Here is a 21,694-nt window from a genome sequence, read left to right as displayed (position 1 = left end):
AGTCCACCACTTCCCTGGGGAGATTATTCCAATGGCTGATTGTTCTCATTGTGAAAAAGTTTCCTCTTGTGTCTAGTGAGAGTCTCCCCACCTGTACCCATCCTCCCTCATCTTTTCCATGGGACTCCTTGTCAAAAAAAAGTCTCCATCTTCCTTTAAATACTGGAACACGGTGATCAGGTCTCCCTGATCTCCAGTGTCAGTTTGGAAATGGTGTCTGACATATCTGCAAGACCCAGTTTCATTAAATGACTGACTCACCAGTAAGGATTTTGTATATAAAAATAAAAGCTTGTGTACCAACTGCAGCAGGAGACAGCAGCCCCTTGTAGGGCAGCCACCTCCAGCTCAGCACCAACACACGTAACAAGCCAGTCTTTTGATGTTTGTTGGGGGGTTCACACACACATTTTTCTTAATGCCAACAGATATACATGATCCCAACAGAAGCAGGGGCACAAACCCCATCTGACTGGAAGCTTTGACAATTGAGTTTCAGCCTCTCTGAAATGCTACAGCACATCAGTAGGGGGAGCAGAACCAGAGCACCGGTTCCTCTGCACATCACAGGCTCTTCTGTGCATACTTGCTCCAGCTTTGCCCATGACAACAGCATCTGCAAAAGCTATGCAGCCATGCCCACACCTCCTTCATCCTGACCAGCCAGCAGTAAGGTCCTACTGTAATACTTACTGTCTATGTAAGTTCAGAATAAGCTGTCTGTGCTCCAGGTAATGATTGTCTCTCTTGGGGTAATGGCTGGACATGATCTTAAAGGTCTTTTCTAGCCTAGTTGATTCTATGATTCTAGAATACAGTTCTGCTCCAAAACTGCAGAGGTCCTACTCTCTTAAAGAGCCAAGACAGAAGATACAGTATTAAAGTTGGATAGTTCACATGCTGGGCTTAATGCTTATGAAATTCACGTAAGAACAGAACACACCAGAATGAAATTTAAGCACCAGTCAAGTTGATATAAGAGGGGCCATTTTTTTCTTTGCACAATTTGACGGACCACTGGAACAGGCTGCCCAGGGAGGTTGTGGAGTCTCCTTCTCTGGAGACATTCAAAACCTGCCTGGACACATTCCTGTGTAACCTTATCTAGGTGTTCCTGCTCTGGCAGGGGGATTGGACTAGATGATCTTTCGAGGTCCCTTCCAATCTCTAACATACTGTGATACTGTGATACTGTAATTTTTAGCTAGAAGTTTTTAACCTGATGAAACAAACTCTTCTGAGGTCATTCCATTACAGTGCAACTTCAGGAGAGAGTAACAGGGTTTTAAATACAGGTGTCTGCCCTTCAAGTATTTTCAGCAAAGCACTCCCCCAGGCAATGATATTTCCTGCATATTATGTTATGTTGTCACTCTTTACAATAATTTTTAAAATTAATTTTATCAGCCAGTAAATGATCATCAGCATTAGTGGCTCTCTTGAGTATTTCAATTAGATTTTATACTTTAATTGAGTAACATTTCAGCAGCATACCACAAAGGAAAAGTAACTAGATCAGAGACCAACTGCCTGGCTACCACCGGTCTTTTACAGACTACGGAAGTAACCCATGAGAACACCTTGACTTTCTTTGAAGTAAGAAAACTGCCAGTTTCCCATCCTCAGGTAGATGTGTCATACCACTAGCACACTGCATTCAAGGTTCTGAGTAAGTAGCAATCTGTGTGAGCAAACATCAAAAGCTAAGCCCCGGCTAAAGCAACAACTCCCCAGCACTGATCTGCTTATGCATGAACATCAAGTTTAACAGTTTGGCAAAGCATTTACCTTTATCTTCATCTGCTGAGATTCCTGGTAGCTAACATGTATTTTACTCTGAAAAGTGCCATGCTCCTTTTCTAGCGCATTGATCCGCTCTCGCATTTTGGCTGTAAGCAAACCATTCCTCTCCTTTTCTGCAACCAGCTCCTTGAGTGGGAACGAAAAAGGCAAAGAAGTCATCTACTGCTTCTTTCTAGAGTCTAACAGTGAGAGTTTGAAGGTAAGTAAAAACATAGCAAGTGAGCACCAAACCAAAGGCAGCAATTTTCACTTGGAGAAGTTACAGCATTAGATTCGACCAAGCTTCCAGCACCTTTATGAGGATTTGGATCAGCATAATTTCACATTTATTAGAGTTTGTCAATTTAAACACTGATCTTCCATTGTCTCAGAAGAGCTGAAGTCTTATTTCTATTGAGTTTGGCCAGATTAGAGAGTCCTAACAATTAAAACCACTGATATAAAGGGCAGAGCTTAGATTTTCATCCCAAGCTTAGCAAAATGGAAAAACATGGGTAAAGAACTGTGGCAAAACAACAGAGTATTTCAGAGCAAATATTGCTTTATAGCTGGTTACAAAGCCAAGTTTTGCCAGAGGAGATGGGCTATCAGTACTCAGCAACAGCCAGAGAGAAGCCCTGAATCCCACCAGCATGATGCCATATTGTAGCTTTCAAATTAAAACACACATTGCTATTTAAATTAATCATTTATTAGCCAGTAATTCAAATCAGACATCTAGGAATCCACAGAGCTGTTCCTCTGCAATATAAATGCACTTGCTGTAGAAAGCAAAAGCATTAAGTGCAGCTTTCAGCCAGCTCTGACTGCAGGATGAGGTACTTGTACCGCCTAAGCTTCAGGTGTCCTCCAGCTATGCAGCACAGCCTGCAGCTCCTTACAGTGCCAAGGAGCCTTGACAGGTACTATAAGTTCTCTAAATTATTAGCCTGAATACCCACCATCTTTTCAGAGTAATTACAGCTTTTTCCACATTTTCATTTAAATAAAAGCTATTCTCTCTCTTTTAGATCCAACTTACTTCAGGAGGCTGTCTGCCATCCATCCATCCATCCGCCCATCCATGTGTCACCCCACACACCTTCACCACCCGCCACATCCATCCCCCAAATTAAGTGACACAAGTTCCCAAACTCATGTTCACACAGGCATTTAGGAACTTGAGTTGCATCAAAACCTTTAAGCCACTTCCGCAAATACAGTGTAAAGAGCCTGACACAATGTTTTCACCATGTAATTTTTGCATGTTTCCAAATGCAACAAAACGAAGGACACCAGGACATTCCTTCTACTTCACCAATTCCATCATCCGCCTGCAGTTCTCAGTAACCCAGCTACCCTGTCAAGACAGTGCCAGAGATCCTGGCAAGATTAACCTTCACCTAGCTTGTGTTTTGCCAGTACCTCTGAGGTCATGAACCACTTGGTCTCATTTATCCTCTCCAGTTAACATCTTTATCACCCTTGAAGTCCCTCTAGCTCCTAGCAGCATTTTCAGAGAAATATCAGTTAGAATATGAGAAACACCGATTAGAAGATAAGAGCTTTTAGTCAGTCAAGCTGAGCTTTTTCTCTTGTTTATCCTGATGTTTTAGCACCTCAGGAACTTTGCTTTTACCCAGTTTCTCCCTTCCCTCTCCCAAGTCCAGCTGGCAGAACCCCCCCAGTGACCTTCTCTGCAGCTCCCACCTTGCCTTCACGAGCACCACTTTGCAGACGGATTTTTTCCCCCTAACCACATCAGGTTCCCACACACTCAGGCTCCTTCATACATTCCCTCTGCTTCTTCAGTACAGATCTCCCCTATTTCATTCTACAATCCTGAGCCAGAGTTTCTTTCTCCCCCTTCTCTCCCCATCCTCAAACACATCAGAAGTCCTTTCTCCCTAGAGTTACACCTTGACTATCCCAAACCTCTCGATCCCACCTGCAAATGTACACCTACCTGTGCCCTGCCAGGAGCTCACGCAATACCTACACCCTGCTTCCCTCCTCATCTGCCAAGTCTCCCAACTGCCATGTCCTCTGGCCACTCTGCTCCCATCTTCAGCCACCCAGCTTTCTGTGCCCAACTTCTTGTCCCACAATGAGACCTTCCTGAACATAATGCCCATATGCTTCCAAATGAGCCAAAACTTAAGAATCCTCCCACCAAAAGTCTCCAATTCGCTCTATATTCACACCTAATTACTTGTTCTACCATAACTGCTTTCCTCTGAAACCCTCATTAAGTTTCATAAACTGGTCTTGACAGTGACATCAGCATCCCTGTAAGGCAATCAGAGCTGCAACTCAAGGAGCTATGCAGGCAGTCTACACTTTCTGTAGCTTCCTTCTTGAAGAAAACTGATGATTGTTGTGCCTAGAAGCACATAAGCATGTGAATGAAAAATATGTACTGGATTAAGACTGCAATGCAAAAGAGGTGTTTAATATTTGCATCCACAAAACTGCCTTACATTCATAAAGGAAGTGTTTAAAAAGTAACCTTTTAAAAAGAAAAACAGTCTTAGCTTAAAAGTCTCAGTAAATTAACTCTCTGGAAAATAACTCTGCATAAATGTGTTAATAGCCTCATAAAATCAAACACAGTGTCTTGGTAAACTTCTCCAATATAAAAAAAATCCACCTTTCAGTTTATACCAAGGTCAGTAAACCAGCATTTGCTGGCTGCTAATCCTACAAACCCCTGCTTCTCTCCCACAGCCCTCTATATGCATGCACCTCTGTATGTACCTGGGTGAGCTGCTTGCACTGCTCCTTTGCAACCGCTGCCTCCTCCTTCATTGCAGCGAGCATTTTCTCTTTGTCTTGTAGCTGATGTACAGCTGCAGCCGACTCAGCCTTGCTAGCCTGCAGCAAGAGTACATACAAATGATCACACATGCCAGAAGTATTTGCACAACACATTAGCAGGCAGCAGAGCAAACCTGAGAGGAAGAAACACTCCCTCCTGCCCCAAATCATTCATCTGTGTGTGGTACATGGCACCAACAGTACCCAATTCTGCTGCTAATGCATCCTGCAGCATCAATCTCATTAGACAAGGAAATGCATTTTCAAACACACTGAAACCAATTAAGAGAATAAATGGGCTCTTAAGGTGCTTCCAATGTTGGAAGAGAGCTGCTGTGGCAGCACTGGGGAAAACAAAGAACAGCCATCAAGAGAAATATGGGGGAAAAGACACAGAGATGCTGAATCATTCAACAATTGAGACTGGAAGGGACCTCCAAGATCACCTGGTCTGAACTGTGCTCAATGCAGGTATAATCCAACAAACCTAAACCTCCTGAAGTATCTCACTACAAAGAGAAAAAGGGAACACTCATCTGGCCTCTCATTCCACTTCACAGGAGACCCTCCATCTGACATAATTAAGTTTCTGCTGGCACACTGACACACAAAGTTTGAGATACTACAGGGAACAGAACTAGAGGAATGATACCCAACAGTCCTATTACTTGTATATAGGTCCTAAAAATTAAGTAACTCCAGTAAGAGGTGAGACTCCTAAATGTTCGTGCCCAGACTTCACTCAATGTAGTCTGATTAACTGAAGAAACGAAGACTTGTCAGTCCTATAAATGCACTGCTTGGAAGCTCTCCTTTAATGGTCTTGTGTATGCATGCAGTACAAAACACACTGTCCATGTCATACATGAGTTACACATAGGAAAATATTCACATTTCTATCTACAGAAACCTACATTTCTTGGTTGTATACAAACCCAGGAACCCATTTTGATCCCAAAAGTATAGCTTTAAGACCAAACCTTCCTTTAAAAGGAAAAAATACAGATTAAGAAAAAATTACAAATTATTTATTTATTTAAATTATTTATTTATATATTTATATTATATTTAATATATAATATATATTTTATATATTATATTATTATAATATAAAATATTTTCATAAAATATTTATAAAAAATATTAAGAAAAAATTACAAAAGAAAAAATTACAAATAAAACAGGCAATACCCATTGCAAGGGTACCACTATTGGGTTTCCAGTCAAGCATTGAAACAAAGGCCTAAGAAGAATGTGGAGTCTCTGTCCTTGGAGATTTTCAGCACTCAACTGAACCTTGAGGTTACTCAGTTACCCTGAGTAACTTGCTACGAATTTAACATTCAAACTGCTCTGAGTAGGCAGCTGGACTGCATGATATCCTCAAAAGTCCCATCCAACCCAAACTGCCTGGTATGCTAGTATATTGCATCAATTGAATTGACACATACCCAGTTCTGCATTTCTGTTCTGTATTCTATCTGCAGAAAAATACAGAATTGCAAGACTTCAAGTGACAAACAGGATGTTACAAGCTCAAAGTGACAACTATAACAAGTCATGGGAGGAGCAGGTATTTGCAAGATATTCAAGGTCATCATTCTCTTCTGTCTTAATAGAAAAATTAAGAAAGAATTGCCAAGCACTGACACAGGCTGCCCAGAGGGCTGTGCAGTCTCAGTCCCCGAAGGTTTAAGCCAGGCTAGATAATGCCCTGGGCAGCATTTGCTGACCTCAGCGCTGGCCCTGCTTTAAGTAGGAGGTCAGACTACAAATCCCCTGAGGTCCTTTCCAAATGTGAACTGCCCTACAATCCTATGAGAAACAAACATCCAAAGCAGTCAGCAGACTAGAACGCATAGACTTTTAAGATGAAGAGACTTTCAAAACACAGAATTAGCTGATCAATTGCACAGGCACAGCAGGTTTTTCTTAATTTCTACTATAGTTTGTTCAATTTACACATTTGTGAAAGATCACTCCTGAAAGTCACCAGATGGCCTTTCCCCATGCCAACACACACACACACACACACCAGCAGTTCTATACCTATATATACCTTAATTCTCCATGGCTATGTCTGCTCTTTATGAGCGGTCAAAAGCCAGCAGTCTGTCTAGCCAGCCCATGGGATGGCAGATGGCAGCAAAGAGACATCTGACAACTGCCTTCTGCATGCAAAGCATGCACGGACCAGCTGGAAAAAGTCTTTATAAGACAGAATGCAGAAATCACAACAGAACATTGATAAAGCTAATTTGACAGCATCTCTTCCAATTTCTGCTTATTTAACAGTCTTCTTCCCCTCCCTGTCCCCATCCCTCTCCCCCCCTGCCCCCGTCATTCACCTTTTGCAAGACATCATGAATTGCACTGGATTTTTCCTTTAACATCTCCACTATGCAACGGGCCTCATCTTCATTGAAGATCATATTCTTCATGGACATTACAAAGTCTTTAAATTTTACTTCAGCATTCTCTGCAACACAAGGGAGGATATATTTACTTTGGACTCCATACAGAATCATTTATTTTGCCACAGAACAGCATGTGATGGGGCATCATTATGTATTAGATTTATTTTCAGTCTGAAATGCCAAGAAGCAAGAGGTCATGAACATTCAGCAAAACCAGCCTCTCTCCAATTTAAATCCAAGAACAATCTGCCAGCTGATAGCTCTGGGAAAAAAAAACCCCACCACTTTGTTTGTACAGTTGGTAACATTTATAGTGTTGCCAGCAAGAAGACAAAGCATAACACGGATTTTGAAGAAAAAATAGCATAAATGTGAAAACTTGAAGAGTCCTTTCTAGTGTATTATGACAGTTATTCAAACTGAGCTCTCAATTTAAAGGACAGCCTGGCTCCACAATCAATATGAACATGACAAGCTAATGAATTTAAAAACTGGCACATTTCTGATTACAATAAATGGAAACCAGAAAAATAGTCCCTCAACCTAAGTTTAGAAATGAACTACTGCAGAAGGAGTTCAGCAGAAGGAAGATAAATCAGTAGTACCCTCTTAATGGCTAAATGTTTGAAAAGACACATTGTCCTGGGTTCAGCTGTAACAGTATTTTTCCGCTTCCTAGTAGCTGGGTGCAATGCTGTGTTTCAACAATGCTGATAACCACAACTAACACACTGGTGTGTTAAGGAGTGGTTACTTCAACCAAGGACTCTTCAGCCGCTCATGCTCTGCCAGTGAGGAGGGGCACAAGAAGCTCAGATGGATCAGACATAGGACACTGACCAAAACCAGCCAAATGGGTATTCCATACCACAGCACATCATGCCCAGTATATAAACTGGGGGGAGTCAACAGGAAGGTGCTTGGGCTGGGCATCAGTCAGCAGGTGGTGAGCAATTGTACTGTGCATCTTTTCCATTTATTGCTTTTTTCTTTTCCCTTTTTAGTTTCATATTCTCTCCTCTTGTTATTTCCCTTATTATTAGTAGCAGTAACTTTATACTGTACTTCAGTTATTAAACTGTTCTTTTGACTCTCCTCCCTATTCCACCTGGAGGCAGGGAAAGAAGGAGTGACAGAACAGCCTGCGTGCTTCTGAGTTACCAGCTGGGCTTAAACCACAACACACATAGAAAGAAACACAATTCAACTAACTATGTTCTAACAGGAACAAAACCATCATTGTTCATATAAAAAACAGGCTGCATGTACATAGGTCATTAGGTGGCCCCCTAACTTCAGTAAACAGAAGCACACTCAGTATCTCTTTCAAGTATCACCAGTGCTCACCAACACATGAAAGGATGGGAGACATGCCATTGAAATGAGGCTAAACATCAAACTCAAACCTCTCCAGAGTTTGAAAAATAAGTGAAGAACGAAAGAGTGGTAGTAATTCTAAGCCCTTAAAAGAAATTATCAAGCATAAAAATAAATCACTGAATAACAGAGGGGGGGGAGGGGGGGGGCAAGAAGAGAGGTAAACACTGAAAAATCCTAGCCCATACTCTCCTAGTCCTATATCCAATTTAAGTCTTGGCCACAGATCACATCATTGCTGCACTGACATCATTATTTCCTGTTACCAGGAATCCCGGTACCATATACTGGTGTCATATCAAAATCCTGAGACCACAGTCCAGTTAGCCAGGAGTCTCAACCAGCCTTCAGGGAGCACCAGGCTCAGGCAGAAAGGCCTTGCCCTTGCATCCAAGAAGCTTACAATTAGAATAGTGAGAGATTTCTATATTGGGAGGGCAAATCCCAGCTGACACAGAAGAATCAGGAGCATAGAGAAGGTTACAGCTTGCAAAGGAAATGAGAAGGGATGGGTGCACGAGAGGCTTTGATACTTCAGGGCAGTAATATGCAGCCATTGAGCTAGAAGCACAAGAGAAGCCTCAGGCAAGTGGGAATCTAATCTAGATACCAAAATGAGTTGCTGGGAAGCTTTCAAGTGAGCATTTTAGAAGACAAGTCTAAAAAGAGATGTTGCCAAGAGTGCACTGAGTGACAAGGCAGATAGTGTTGGAGAGAAAGCCTTCTGCACAAACCTGAGCCCCTGGGAATCACTGCTCAGTCACTTGGCTTCTCAGAAATCTGAGGGTCTCGCCTCACAGCTCAGTAAGTCTGATACTCTTTGAGCAGGTCAGCAGCTTATTTAAAGTTTCAGGGTGGGACACAATGCCCACGAATCACTCCAGGCCTCTGTGGGGAGAATAAGAAGGAAGCTCCCCTGACCCAACCAATTTCAAACTGCACTGAAAGGAAAAGTCAAAGTCTTCCTCAAAACTGTCAGACTATTTCCACTGGCAATTTGCTCCAAGTAACTGTGTTGCACCCAGAGATACACACTGCCTGGTCAGCCCCAACTAGCTGCATGAACAGCACCAGAGCATATGGTCTGCACTCCAAGTCTCAGGCAGACTCCAACAGCCTGTACTGAAAGCTCTTGGTTTAGAGTCCATCTCTTAGCAATGCCTGAACCATCTACTGTAAAACTAGCTCACATGCATCTGTATGGTCTCCGATCACTCGCTTGTTTACTGTGAGGACACAAAAGCCTACAATCAGCATTAAAAGGATGCAGATGGCACAAAGCCCTTTCAAGAGTGCCAAAGACAGGGGAGAAACGAGCACAGACAAGAACAAATAGTGTCCTGCAGCCACAAATGTTTTCTTCAAATCACTTCTTCCCAGTACATAAGAGGTTCCCCCTTCGCACATATACAGCATGTTTTCCCTCTTCAGGTTCACAAGCAGGCTATGCCAGAAAGACTGCATTATCAGTTGCTTACCTTTATCTGTTTCATTCTTCAGTTTCTTGCCACTGCTCTTCTGGATCCCCTCATTCACATTTTGTTTTGCTACTTCAACCCCTTCTCGCTTTTCCAAAGAGCCGGCATCAGAATTATCCATCAAGGGAATATAAGTAGTTGCTTGAATAAGAGGTTCATCCACCAGAACTATAATCAAAAGTCCACAGGATGGGTTAAAGGTTTGTAATAATTAACACCAACATTTCTAGAAAAGATGCACAACACATTAGAGAGAGCTGGATTAAAGCACTGGATTATTAACCTCAATAGTTATGCTTTTTATTTCTATTATCCTTCACAGCTTAACTCATTTAGCTCTTCAGGTAAGTTCATTAAATAAAAGTCTCTAATGCAAAGCAATTTAATAGCTTCAATTAAATTCCTATTTCCAAAGCTGCCTTTTAGCATTTTAACAAGTAGCAGAGAAGACCCTTTAGGGTTTGACTTCCATTTCACTTTAATGAGAAAGTTGCACAGAGCATCAAGACTGGTTTACTTGTGGCTGTGTATGAAATCATTCCAAATCCCTGAAGTGTTAGTAAAGTCAAGTATTTTGTCCCTATTCTGTTAAAGGCTACCTTACTGCCGGCGTTTTCACTCAGATTACATCACCTGTGAACTAAACCATTCCAGCAAAATATGCAGTAGGGACAGTAATCAAGCTTTTCACATGCAAACTCAACTATACTTAATGAAGGTATCATCTGTCAGAGCAGACTTTATACATCATTAATATTCAGAGAGGTACCCAGAGGTACTGACCGACCTCTGGTCTCCATTCACACAGTACTGTATAAATATACTGAGGATCAGCCTCTTTGCAAAGAACTTTACAGCCTGTGCTGATGAGACAAAAACAGGGGAGGGGAGAGGAAAACCAGGGACAACAGATATGGCCAAGAGAGTTGAATTTGCTGTTTGCCCAGCTCCTGAGCTGCTGGTCACACTGCCTGAAGTATGCAAGATGTTATACACAGAGCCATATTACAGCAGGAAAGCTCAGACCCAGCCAGCCCAGAGTGAAAAGCTGATGGACAACAGATGCCACACAGCAGACTAAAGAGAGAATGAATTGGGTGGGATGCAAGGTTTCAGGCATCACTGCAAGACAAATATGCATTCCTGGCTACCAGAGTACCAATTATAAAACACTTTCATGTTCTAGCTGCTGCTAAGGAGCAGAATAGGCCAGATGGACTTTTTGTGTCACCTGCTAGAGCTTTCCCACTTAAGCAGCCAGCAAACACCTGCAGGTACAATGCAAGCTCAGAAGTGAGATCTCTAGCAGAAATATCCACCACCTAACCCATTTACCATCCTCACCTTTTCCCTTCCTCTCCTTATTAACTCCCCCTCCTTTCAAAATCTATTTATAATATCAAGTGAGACATTTTGCAGTGTCAGTAACATCCAAGATTCCCATAGCACTGTCCTGGCTAACCTGAATTCTTACCACAGCTAATTGTTGCTCTGTCATTTTGGAGAGGCAGCTTTAAAAGAAAACAGCTAGCATTCAAATAATGCATGAGCTATTTCCATGTAGCACTGACAGCTTAGCTTTAATGCTGGCTGAATTGGTACTAACACTTACTTGCCATATACAGACAAGTTTGTGGTGCATGGAATGCCCCACAAAGAGCAACGGATGCATTAGGAAAGGCATAAGAACATCCATAAAGGACAATCACATCATAGGTTCCCCATCAGTAAGTTTTTTCCAGGAATAATTTGAAAGCTTTCCAATTGCTACAACATACAGGAACCCTGCACTACTGGGAACCTTACCCTAGCCTGACTAGGGCCCACTACTGATTTGGACCAATAACCTGCCCAAAGCATAAAGGAAACTGGTCAACAGTGTGCATTCAAGGAGCAGTCCACCAGCCGCCAAGTTCTTCATAGCTGTCCCAGCAGAAAAGAGTTTTGAGAAGCTAACAAGGTGGCCTCACAGAACTTAATGGTCATGTTCTTCCCAAAAGCTACAGGGACAACAGCACTAATTGTAAAAAAAAAACCAAACACAAAGATACACTGAGCCAAGAGCAGACAAGAAACAGCATCTTGGCAGAAAATGAGGGATGACGAACAGTAAAGACCTTGACAGCAAAGACGAACAGTTTATGCGGGAGAATCAGCTAACAAAAGCACAATGAGAGAAGAACGTGGTCAAAGCAACTGGCTAAAAAAAAAAACAAAACCAACAAACTGCAATATTGTTTGAGGCAGAAACTGCAGCAGTTCCAGACATGCCTTAATTAGAGCAACTTAAAGCCTGCTCAGCTTATGCTGTAAGTCAACACATTACTCCTCAATTCCAGCACAAATGTTTGAATGCAAAAGAGCTCAGAAAGGTTAATGGCATCATCCCATGTTCAGTGGTACCAGATGTTCATAAAATTGAACAGTACCTCAGGCTGAGCAATCTCTCCTACCTGGAATTCCTGCTTTTTCAAATTATAAGTGTTATTCTGTGAGTTTCTTTTCCAAAGCAAGAGAAACTGAAGTATGGATGGCAAAAAGGCTTGTTAGGTTTATCTGAACCAAGCCTGTATTCTCACCATTATCAACTTTCTGCTTCTTTGCAGAGACTTTCTTCCTTCCAGATACATTTTCTTGCTTTATCTCCTGATGGAGCAGCACTGGGTCTTGTTTTTTGGCAGGAGATACAACAGAATCAGTCTTAGTATCTTGATCATCTGTAACAGATAATTAAGACAATATACTCTTCTGTATATTCTCATTATTACTTTTAAATCAGTAAGTCTGGAATAGCCACAAAGTCCACTCCCAGAAAAAACACTCATTTTTAAATAAGAACATGAAGTTATCCATACATATGTACACACATACACTCAAACACATACACTTCCCATACCAGATGAAACCCCAAAGCAATAGAAAACTTCAGCAGAGTCAAGAGCCACAGCACCTAGTGTTTTGACAGACAGGAATCTTATCTGCAAGCAGAACATACAGCAACACAAGGAAGTTTTACAAATCCAATCCAGGTTTTACTGTGACAGAGCAGACAGCACATGTTACCCATATTAGTTTCTTATTCGCAAGAAGTACTTTTCCTCCTCCCCAATAAACCCACTTGGGCACTTTAAACACACACCCCAATAGCTACTGGGACTGTGAGAAGCAGAAAATAAGTGTTTCACATAAGGGAAATGCTCTTTTTAGAAAAATTTCTCACTAGAAACAACTCTTTATCTTTTTGGACAGCCTGTGCTATATAATAATCTTGTCAGAGCCGACACACGCAGTTAGGGTTATGGTGTTAGGTCCTGTAATCAAGGATAAGAGTTAGTTGTGGCTGCCCTCAGAACAGCGCTTGCAGACCACATTTTAACCATGCCACAGAGATTTTTCAGAGAACACCCACAAACGAGATTTGATACTTTTTTTGGTGGTAGTGGGTGGGTCTTTTTTCTCCTTTTTGTTTTTGGGTGTCTTTTTTTTTTAGGAAAAGAAAAAATCCACCACATCAAGCAGCAATGTCATTTTTTTAACCTCACTCCCTGTAACAAACCTGTTACGGCTGCACCTCAAAAGGGTGATGTGCAAATACCTCAGATTTCATTTATTTCTGAAACTGGGTATTTTTATTCATTTTTAACTCCTAACTCTACACTGAGACATGTCAGCTTCTGCTGAGGATACGGTCAAGACAGTGACAGGCAATTCTGACTGCAGGCTTTGGTCTATTCTAGGTTGGATGTTTCAGTTACAGCAGCTGGACCAGTTTTCTTTCAGCATTAGTTCCATTCAGTTACAGAGGTGTAGGAAGCAGTTGTAAGTGCTTCTTTCCATGAATCAGCCACCAAACACCTCTTTGTACATTAAGTCTGCACTTAAACAGTGTTTTATTTTGCACAGTCTGCAATGGAGTTTCTCTAGATGGGCTTCCTTATTAGAGCAGCCACTCTCAGGACTCCACTTTCCCATAGCTTGACATTACCATGCATGCAGCAAACATCTAATTTCAGGTAACCAAAATTTTGACAGCAGAGATATGACCTACTCTGCTCCACTCAACAATCTTTAATAGAAGAAAGTAAGGACAGGAGAAGTAAAACCAGAGCATTGCTGCCAGATGAAAAACAGGGAAAAAAAGTATAGCTCATAAAAAGGAAAAGATTAGAAGTGAGCCTTTGCCCTGTAGAGATCAGGCAGAACAGTTGTGAGAGACACTCTGTGGCCTTGCAAAAAGCAGAACACAGTTTTGGCGTTCTGTGCAAGAAGCATATGCAACATCAGATACCCATTCCATTTTTCTGCTTCTTCTGCCCAGGCTTCTTCTTAGATGCTGCTGATTCAGATGGTGGAGTGGGCTGTTTTGTAACAGGGACTGGATCTACTTTCTTGCCTGAAGACTTGGATCCTTCCGACTCCTTAGTTACATGATCATCTTGAACAGCCTTATGCTTCTTCTCCTTCTTCTTCCGTTCTCTAATACCAGTAGATGCTTCAGTCACGCTCAAGGGAGCAGGAGTGATGTGCTCTTCATCTGTACTCAGGGCATCAGAGAGCTTAAAGTCCCGAGGTGTACTTTCAGAGTCAGACTCATGAATGTTCCCATTCTGAGCTTCTTTCTTCTTGTTCTTCTTCTTCTCCATTTTCTTTTTATCAGTCTTGGTAGGTGGAAACTTTAGGTCCCTTTTCTGTTTTGCAAGGACTTCATCATATAAAGTTTCTTTCATGAAAAGCCAGAAGAAGAGGAAGATGACTGTAATAACCACAGAAGGAATGAGGATGATAAAGTAGGTAGACTCGTAGAACTCCATTGTGCTTTTGCTCTGCTATATTAAAAATCCTATAGAAAAAAAAAAGAAAAAAATTAGGTTTTAAATAGGTTTTCCCCTCAATATTATTTCCTCCACCAATTACAGTCATAAAAAAAGCTCCCTCATTGTTTTAGAGAGGCCTCAAAATAGCCTTTAATAAAATTACCAAACCATATCATGGAACAACTTCTGTAATCATTTACCATTTCCCTCAAAACTGCTAGCCTGGATAGGAAGGAACCGCAGTTTGCAAGACTGCAGATCCTGGAAGAGAACAGTTCTCCTCTTACCTTACTTTTATTCACCTTCCTTACTCTTCCTTCCCAAGTGAATTTCAGGAAGTTAAAGCTTTTGATTTCAGAAACGAGACAGCACTTTCTGAGGCTCTGAAATAAGGGCCAGTACATACAAAGAAACACTTCTTTTTTTTCTTGCCATAAATCAAACATAATGAATTAAGACTTATCTTGCCAAGTGGGAGTTAAATTTCAGCTTCTTTTTGTTCCCAGATTTATGACAGCTTCAGAAGCAGAGTAAGAGGGAAAAGGGAAAGAGCCCTAAATTTTAGTCAACCATAGAAAAATGAGGTATTTTCAAACCTGCTTTTTCAAGTCTAAAAACCAGCTTTAAACTCATGAAATATCCACCCATTTATAGGAAAACAGAAAGCTCTGTTACTTATTTTGCACATGTAACAGCGTATGACTTCTGGGTACCAACAGACCAGATGTAGGGTAATTTGCTGAAAACAGTACCTATAGCCTAAACTTTTTCAAAGCAGGTACCATAGAGTTTAAAAAAGGTCAGAATGAAGACAAAACCCTAACTTTGAGGCCAAGACAAGCCAGATTTTCCCATTACACAACTGATTACTACAAACAGATCTGGACTCTCACAGGAAAAATCCAAATTCTCTCTAAACTGTTTGTTCCAAAGGGGGTAGGAGGAGAGCACCAGCCACTGGAAAAAAAAGTCACAATCAAAACTCTAATTGAGAACAGCCCTGAGGAGGACTTGGGGGTGCTGGCTGATGAGAAGCTCAACATGACCCAGCAGTGTGCTTGCAGCCCAGAAACCAACTGTGTCCTGGGCTGCATCACCAGCAGCAGGGCCGGCAGGTGGAAGGAAGGTATTCTCCCTCTCTGTTCTGCTCTCATGAGACCACATCTGCAGTACTGGGATCCCCAACATAGTAACAGCATGGATCTACTGGGACAAGTCCAGAGGAGACCAAAGATGCTCAGAGGGCTGGAGGACCTTTCCTATGGAAATAGGCTGAGAGAGATGGGCTTGTTCAGCCTGGAGAAGAGAAGGCTCCAGGGAGACCTTAGAGCAACTTCCAGTGCCTAAAGGGGGTGACAAGAAAAGTTGGAGAGAAATTTTTGACAGGGGTCTATAGGTATAGGACACAGGGGAATGGCTTTAAACTGACTGAGGGGAGATTTAGATGAGATATTAGGCAGAAGTTCTTCTCTGTGAGGGTGCTGAGGCCCTGGCACAGGTTGCCCAGAGAAGCTGTGCCTGCCCCATCCCTGGCAGTGTTTAAGGCCAGGTTGGATGGGGCTTGGAGCAACGTGGTCTAGTGGAAGGTGTCCCTGCCTGTGGCAGGGGGTTTGGAACTGGATGATCTTTAAGGGCCCCTCCAAGCTAAACTGTTCTATGATACTAATTAAGCAACTGCAATTCCTGATTCACTACTTCAGTTTAAAAACCGCCATGGAAAGCACGTGCTTCAACTACATCTTTCTCTACACAAGTAGAAGACTCAACTGTCCCTTGGGAGAACCATTCTCTTGTGAACAAACAGCAAGGGACCTAAGGCCCTCTCCCCCCCGCATCATCTTTGTCATCTTCTGTGGAACTACTGCCCAACCACAGCATCCCCCAACACAGCTACCACATGCAAATGCCCTCAAGAAGACGTGGCGAAGAAGCTTCTGCTGGTAGTGACACCAGGCACAGTTACACATCAGCTTGCCCTTCTTCTCCTCAACCAACTTGAGGATGAGAGCTTCACACCAGCTTACACATGTGAGATGACCCACAAAAAGGCAGCGAGAACTGCCTCACACCTTAAAGCAATATTGTGTGGGTATTTCCACTGCCGCTTATAGAAAGATGTACCTATTGAGGGCACAGAGAATAAAGTTCATGTAGAAGTTGCATAGCGCAGGGAAAAGACAGGCTCTCCTTGCCTCTGTGCAGACGGAGCATTAATGTTTAAAAAGCTGATAGTACTACATTTAAGGTCGTTTCACCTCAACTCCTGGCTGTGCTGAAAGCTGCTATCATATATTAGCTTGCCATCCTGCCACACTGGCAAGAGCTTGGTTTGGAGCCTGGCTGTAGCTATTTAACAGCTTCTGGACAGAAAGGAGTTCCTGTGATAATTTATTTGTACAGTGCATTGAGCAGCAGAGAAAGCAAGGATTGGGAACTCTAATTTGGCTGTTCAGTTACCCAAATAGAAGACTAACATTTCAATACACTAATTATTCATCAGCTGTCTTAACATTAAGTCTCCTCCTAGTTTGTATTTGTTTTCTGTGTGCACACAACTCACTGAAAAGGCTTGGGTCTAGAATTACACCCAGCACAACGTTTCAGAAAGGCTGAGAGGAATGGGAGGAAAAGCTTGTCTTCTGGGGAGAAAAAACACAGATGCTCAGAACTAAGCTGGAGCTTTCAGAATTATTAGTTACAGCTACTTGATAAAGCCAGCTTCCGGCACTAAGTGATCTAATATTAGTCATCTCTTGAAGGAAGCAGATCTTGAAAATTTGTCTCAGCCAAAGTCAATATTGATTGCTTGCAGGAGAAGCAAATCCCCAAAGTAAATATGTAATTAAGCAGATTTTTCACAAGTGTAATTAAGTTGATCATTACAATACATTACTGCAACAATTACAATACCTAACCACAAAGAGCCCTGAACAGCCCACTTCTGCCTTGCTGGTACACAAACACACAGCTGTCCATACATTCATTCAGCGAAGCCAGGATGATCACACCCTGCAGCCATCCATCCCTACCCATTTCCCAGCACCTGACACCAGATGCTCAGGTCAAATCACACACTCAGCAAAACACATGTTGTAAAGGTTCGAGACATCAAGTGTCAGGAGGCTGGATGGTCATCAAGGCAGGACTAAGTATAAGCAGAAAATTACTGCTGCTTTGAGACAAGAGAGGCTAGACAGATTTAAAAGCTTCAAGAGCATCCATCAATACATAATTGCAACAGCCAGTCTGAGCAGGGAATACTTACTGGACTAGATGAAGTCTGATCTCAGAGCTGGCTGAGAAACACAAGTCCTGCCAAGCCTCTGTCCGCCGCCCTGCTCTCCCCTCCCTCCACTTCCCCTTTTCCCACCCTATGCCAGATACAAAGCACAGCGTTGCAGTGATGAGTTTCGGAAGCTCCGCAGACTCAATTACCGCCCTTGTCCTCCTCTCATTCACCAAGGCAAAGCACACCATGAGCCAAATGAACGCTTCCATCCCAAACATTGAGGTCAGATGCATGCACATTTGATCTCTTAAGTCCAACAGGGAATTTCACATACACAAATCCAGCCTTTCACACGTGTCATGGTTTAAGACCAGCCTACAGCATGACTACCCTGAATAAGCCCGATCCCATCAGACTTTGCAGGGCGGGAGAATGAACAAGAGGCTCCATGGTTCTGAGCTAACAGCTGGGCTTAAACCACCACAACACAGAAGCAGTGTTAAAAAATATGGAATAAAACCAAGTAAAAGCCTCAGGATTTAACTAAAATTGATCAGCACACCAAGGAAGAACAAACAAGAGCTCTCCTGACAACACATGAATTTCCACCTCAGCCCAGCATGTGCAAGGACATTAAAAAAAAGTCACTTCTAGAAGGACACCATAGCTGCTGGCTTGTACATGGAATGACAAGATGATATCCTCCACCATCCGTCCCTTGTGAAGACATCTTTCTGAAGCAGCATTCTTGCCACACAAAACTGCTTTGTGGCTCACACAGAGTTTCCAGTTGTCCTCAAGCAATCTATAATTACTAGAAGTTTCACCATTTATACTTCCCTATTACACAGACAAGCCATCTAGACAAAACACAGAAGCAATCTATGGGTGGAAAAAATCCCATGCCATACAAGAAGAAACAGAACAAATAATAATAAAACAAGGAAAAGGTGAACACTGCATTAATATACTTTCACATACCAGCATAACTGCTCCTCAGGACTTAGTTTTACCATACCTCCCATTCCTGTAAGCTTTGGAAACAGGAAATACCCTCACAAAAGAAGCGCTGCAAGGGGACTTTTATCACTCACAGCCCTCCCTTGGACAACTTTCCAGGGTGACTGCAGCAGCTCTCTACCCACTCAAAGCTGCAATCCCCAGGCAAGGCACATCCAGTAGAAACAGCACGTACACACCCCCCGCCATTGCTGACAAGAGGCACGGCCACTTTGGCTATCCTTAAATTTCAATGTATTTGGTTAAACACTCACCTTTCATCTATCAGTATTTGATATTTAACCTGATATTTATCAGGCACATTTCTTACATCCCACCTGCCCAGCGCCCGTGCCAGGCTCCCCACTTGCAGACACCCTCCAGTCTTGTTTGTAAACTCAAGAACTCACAACATCCCTTTAGTCATTCTGAAAAAGGGGAACAAACCGCATCTGTCCCTGTCTGCACAGACTCGGTTACTGTTCCCATCCCTCGCTGAACAAAAGAATTGCACTTTTGTTCCCTTAAACAGGGCACATGCCACAGAAAATAATGATTTCTGAACTCCTGTGCAGTATCAGCACCTGCACCTGACTTCCTCTGCTGTTTAACACTGCAATGGATTTTGCAACACACCCTTTGCTTTCTGTATTTAAATCTCAAGTTTCACCCTGTGCAGATACCGCATTTCACAGGATAGCCATTCAGTTCACATCCAGAGGATTAGCTTACTTGAGAAGACAGAAATAAATTACAGCTCCATCTGGCTAATGAGTCACTCACAGCTTAGCCCCAGCACATCAGAAGCACAGCGTCTATACATGCTTGGTTCTCAAAATGCACATTATCGCCAGGGATTTATGCCTCTTAAAAAACTAAGAGGGGAGGAGAATATAGGTACAAAGGTGATTTTTATTTTTAATACTAAGCAGTTTAGGAGATACCACATATGATTTAGCTAAAACAACAGCCTCCTTTAATTGTGGTGCTTTCCGTGGGATTTTCTCAAGCTGGCAAGCAGACTAAAGGTCTTCACATTCAACAGTCAGCAGGAACACCACAAGTCTCTGCAGAGGAGTATCTGTATTCAACCAATTCTTCAAATAGATTACACTATCTTTTTATTCCTTAATCTGCACACAGTTAGCAATATGCTCCATCTCAGCCAGCAGCAAAGAGGATCAGGATCCTCTTGGAAACAGCTTCATTCCAAGTCCACCTTCCCCCAGAGCTCATTGGGAAAGGATGCCCAGCAACACGAGCTACGCAAGGCAACTAAATCCAGATCTGCCACAGGTAAAACAAAATTAAACAAGATGTTTAGACACTCTGTGCCTATTCCACATCCATACACTTGGGGCAATCACCTCTCTGAGCTTTATTCATGAGTATTAACTAACTAAAGCACTGTGGCCTCAGGCTCTAGGAAGGAAGGCTACCAGAATTAACAGGTCATTTAACATCAGCACTGCTACAGTATAAGGAGAAGAACCAGACTCAAAACTCAGCCTGGCTCTGTTTTGGGCTTTTTTTAAGCAGCCCTATGTGTCACTGAAAAAAAAAAAATAGATGTGTTCTTTACACCCCAAGATGAGACACAAAAGGCAGCAGAGCTTCTGCTTCTGTGACACTAAGGCAGAGAGTGAACACTGAGCTGTTGGAGCAAGCAGGGATTTCAGTCCCTCAAACTTGCTGAAGTTAGTGAAGTGTTAAACTCAGAGCAAGCGAGCAACACTGGAACCAAGGGAGCCCTTGCAAGGGTTCAACATCCTCCTCAACTTTCCCATGCAAGGGTTACCTATTCCCCAAAACCCACCACCTGGAGAACACCAGCACGGAGCTGACTACATACGAACACCGTTTTTAAGACAGGTAAATAAGATACTACGTATAAAGCTCATCTGCCACTTATGTAAGGAAAAAGGCACAGCCACCAGTAAAATCACACACAGTCTTCTCACAGCTTCAAGGTGGTGCACTTCTAGGTATGCATCACCAAGAAAAGCTGAAGGCCTAAATGGCGCTGTTAGTTTTGACCCCAGTGGCAGAATTTAACCTATTTCTTTGTACTATTTCTAAATTCTGTATCAATGTTTCCATGCTCTGCTTACAGAAGTCCTTTCAAATCTAACGCTGAGGGGGAAGCATAATATACAGCAGTTCAAGGTCCAAGTTTCTTTCATTTGAATATTTGCCCTGACAGCATGATTTGTGCAGCAACACAAGAAAGCTGTAGACATTTAAAACTACAGACTGAGCCATTCATGTATTATTCTCTGGGAAGGAGATCTGTTCAAGTGAAGCTCAACAGTGCTTGACAACCCCTACAAACTGCTAACACCACAAGAACAAGGCTTGTCAATAAATTTCGCTCTTCTTCACTTTATTACACTGACACAATTAAGCCACTTGCAGAGCACAATCTCAGCGCTTCAAATGCCCTCAAGGTAAATATTTTCCATTCCAAACATGCCGCTGTTTGTACCATCTGTTGGGCTCTATTAGCTCTCCATTGCTTCATGTTAGTTAACACAGACATACTATTTATTAAATTTCCAAAAAAAGAGTAGCTTTGCTTCAACAAAAGCTTTTACCTTTAGGGTTTTTTTAATTCATCCTTATAACCAATCCCTGACAAAAGGCAGCAGCAGCACCAAGAACAAGCTGGGAGCAGAATATGGCTACACAACACTGCCACCACTATCTGGCAGACAACCTTGCTCTGTCCAAGCAGTGAGCACCTGGGTACCTCCAAGCAAGGGTTTGCCAGGAGCACGCAGG

General features: G+C 42.4%; 1 protein-coding gene across 1 annotated transcript in view; it reads right to left on the bottom strand.

Annotated features, from left to right (window-relative positions):
• KTN1 (kinectin 1) overlaps nucleotides 1-14,990 on the bottom strand; it is a 59,970-nt gene extending 44,980 nt beyond the window's left edge. The window contains exons 1-6 of the mRNA XM_080620214.1: nucleotides 14,160-14,990; nucleotides 12,451-12,588; nucleotides 9,872-10,039; nucleotides 6,948-7,078; nucleotides 4,540-4,656; nucleotides 1,789-1,929 (exon numbers count right to left, since the gene is read on the bottom strand). Of these exons, the coding sequence (XP_080476340.1) occupies nucleotides 1,789-1,929; nucleotides 4,540-4,656; nucleotides 6,948-7,078; nucleotides 9,872-10,039; nucleotides 12,451-12,588; nucleotides 14,160-14,682 (1,218 nt within the window). The 5' untranslated portion in view covers nucleotides 14,683-14,990. The remainder of the gene's footprint in view (nucleotides 1-1,788; nucleotides 1,930-4,539; nucleotides 4,657-6,947; nucleotides 7,079-9,871; nucleotides 10,040-12,450; nucleotides 12,589-14,159) is intronic.
• Nucleotides 14,991-21,694: the final 6,704 nt, after the last annotated feature.

This window comes from Psittacula echo (assembly GCF_963264785.1).
Source record: "Psittacula echo genome assembly, chromosome: 5".
Lineage (NCBI taxonomy): Eukaryota > Metazoa > Chordata > Aves > Psittaciformes > Psittacidae > Psittacula > Psittacula echo.
The sequence above is the reverse complement of the archived record's forward strand: the minus strand, read 5'-3'. Positions and strand labels throughout refer to the sequence as shown.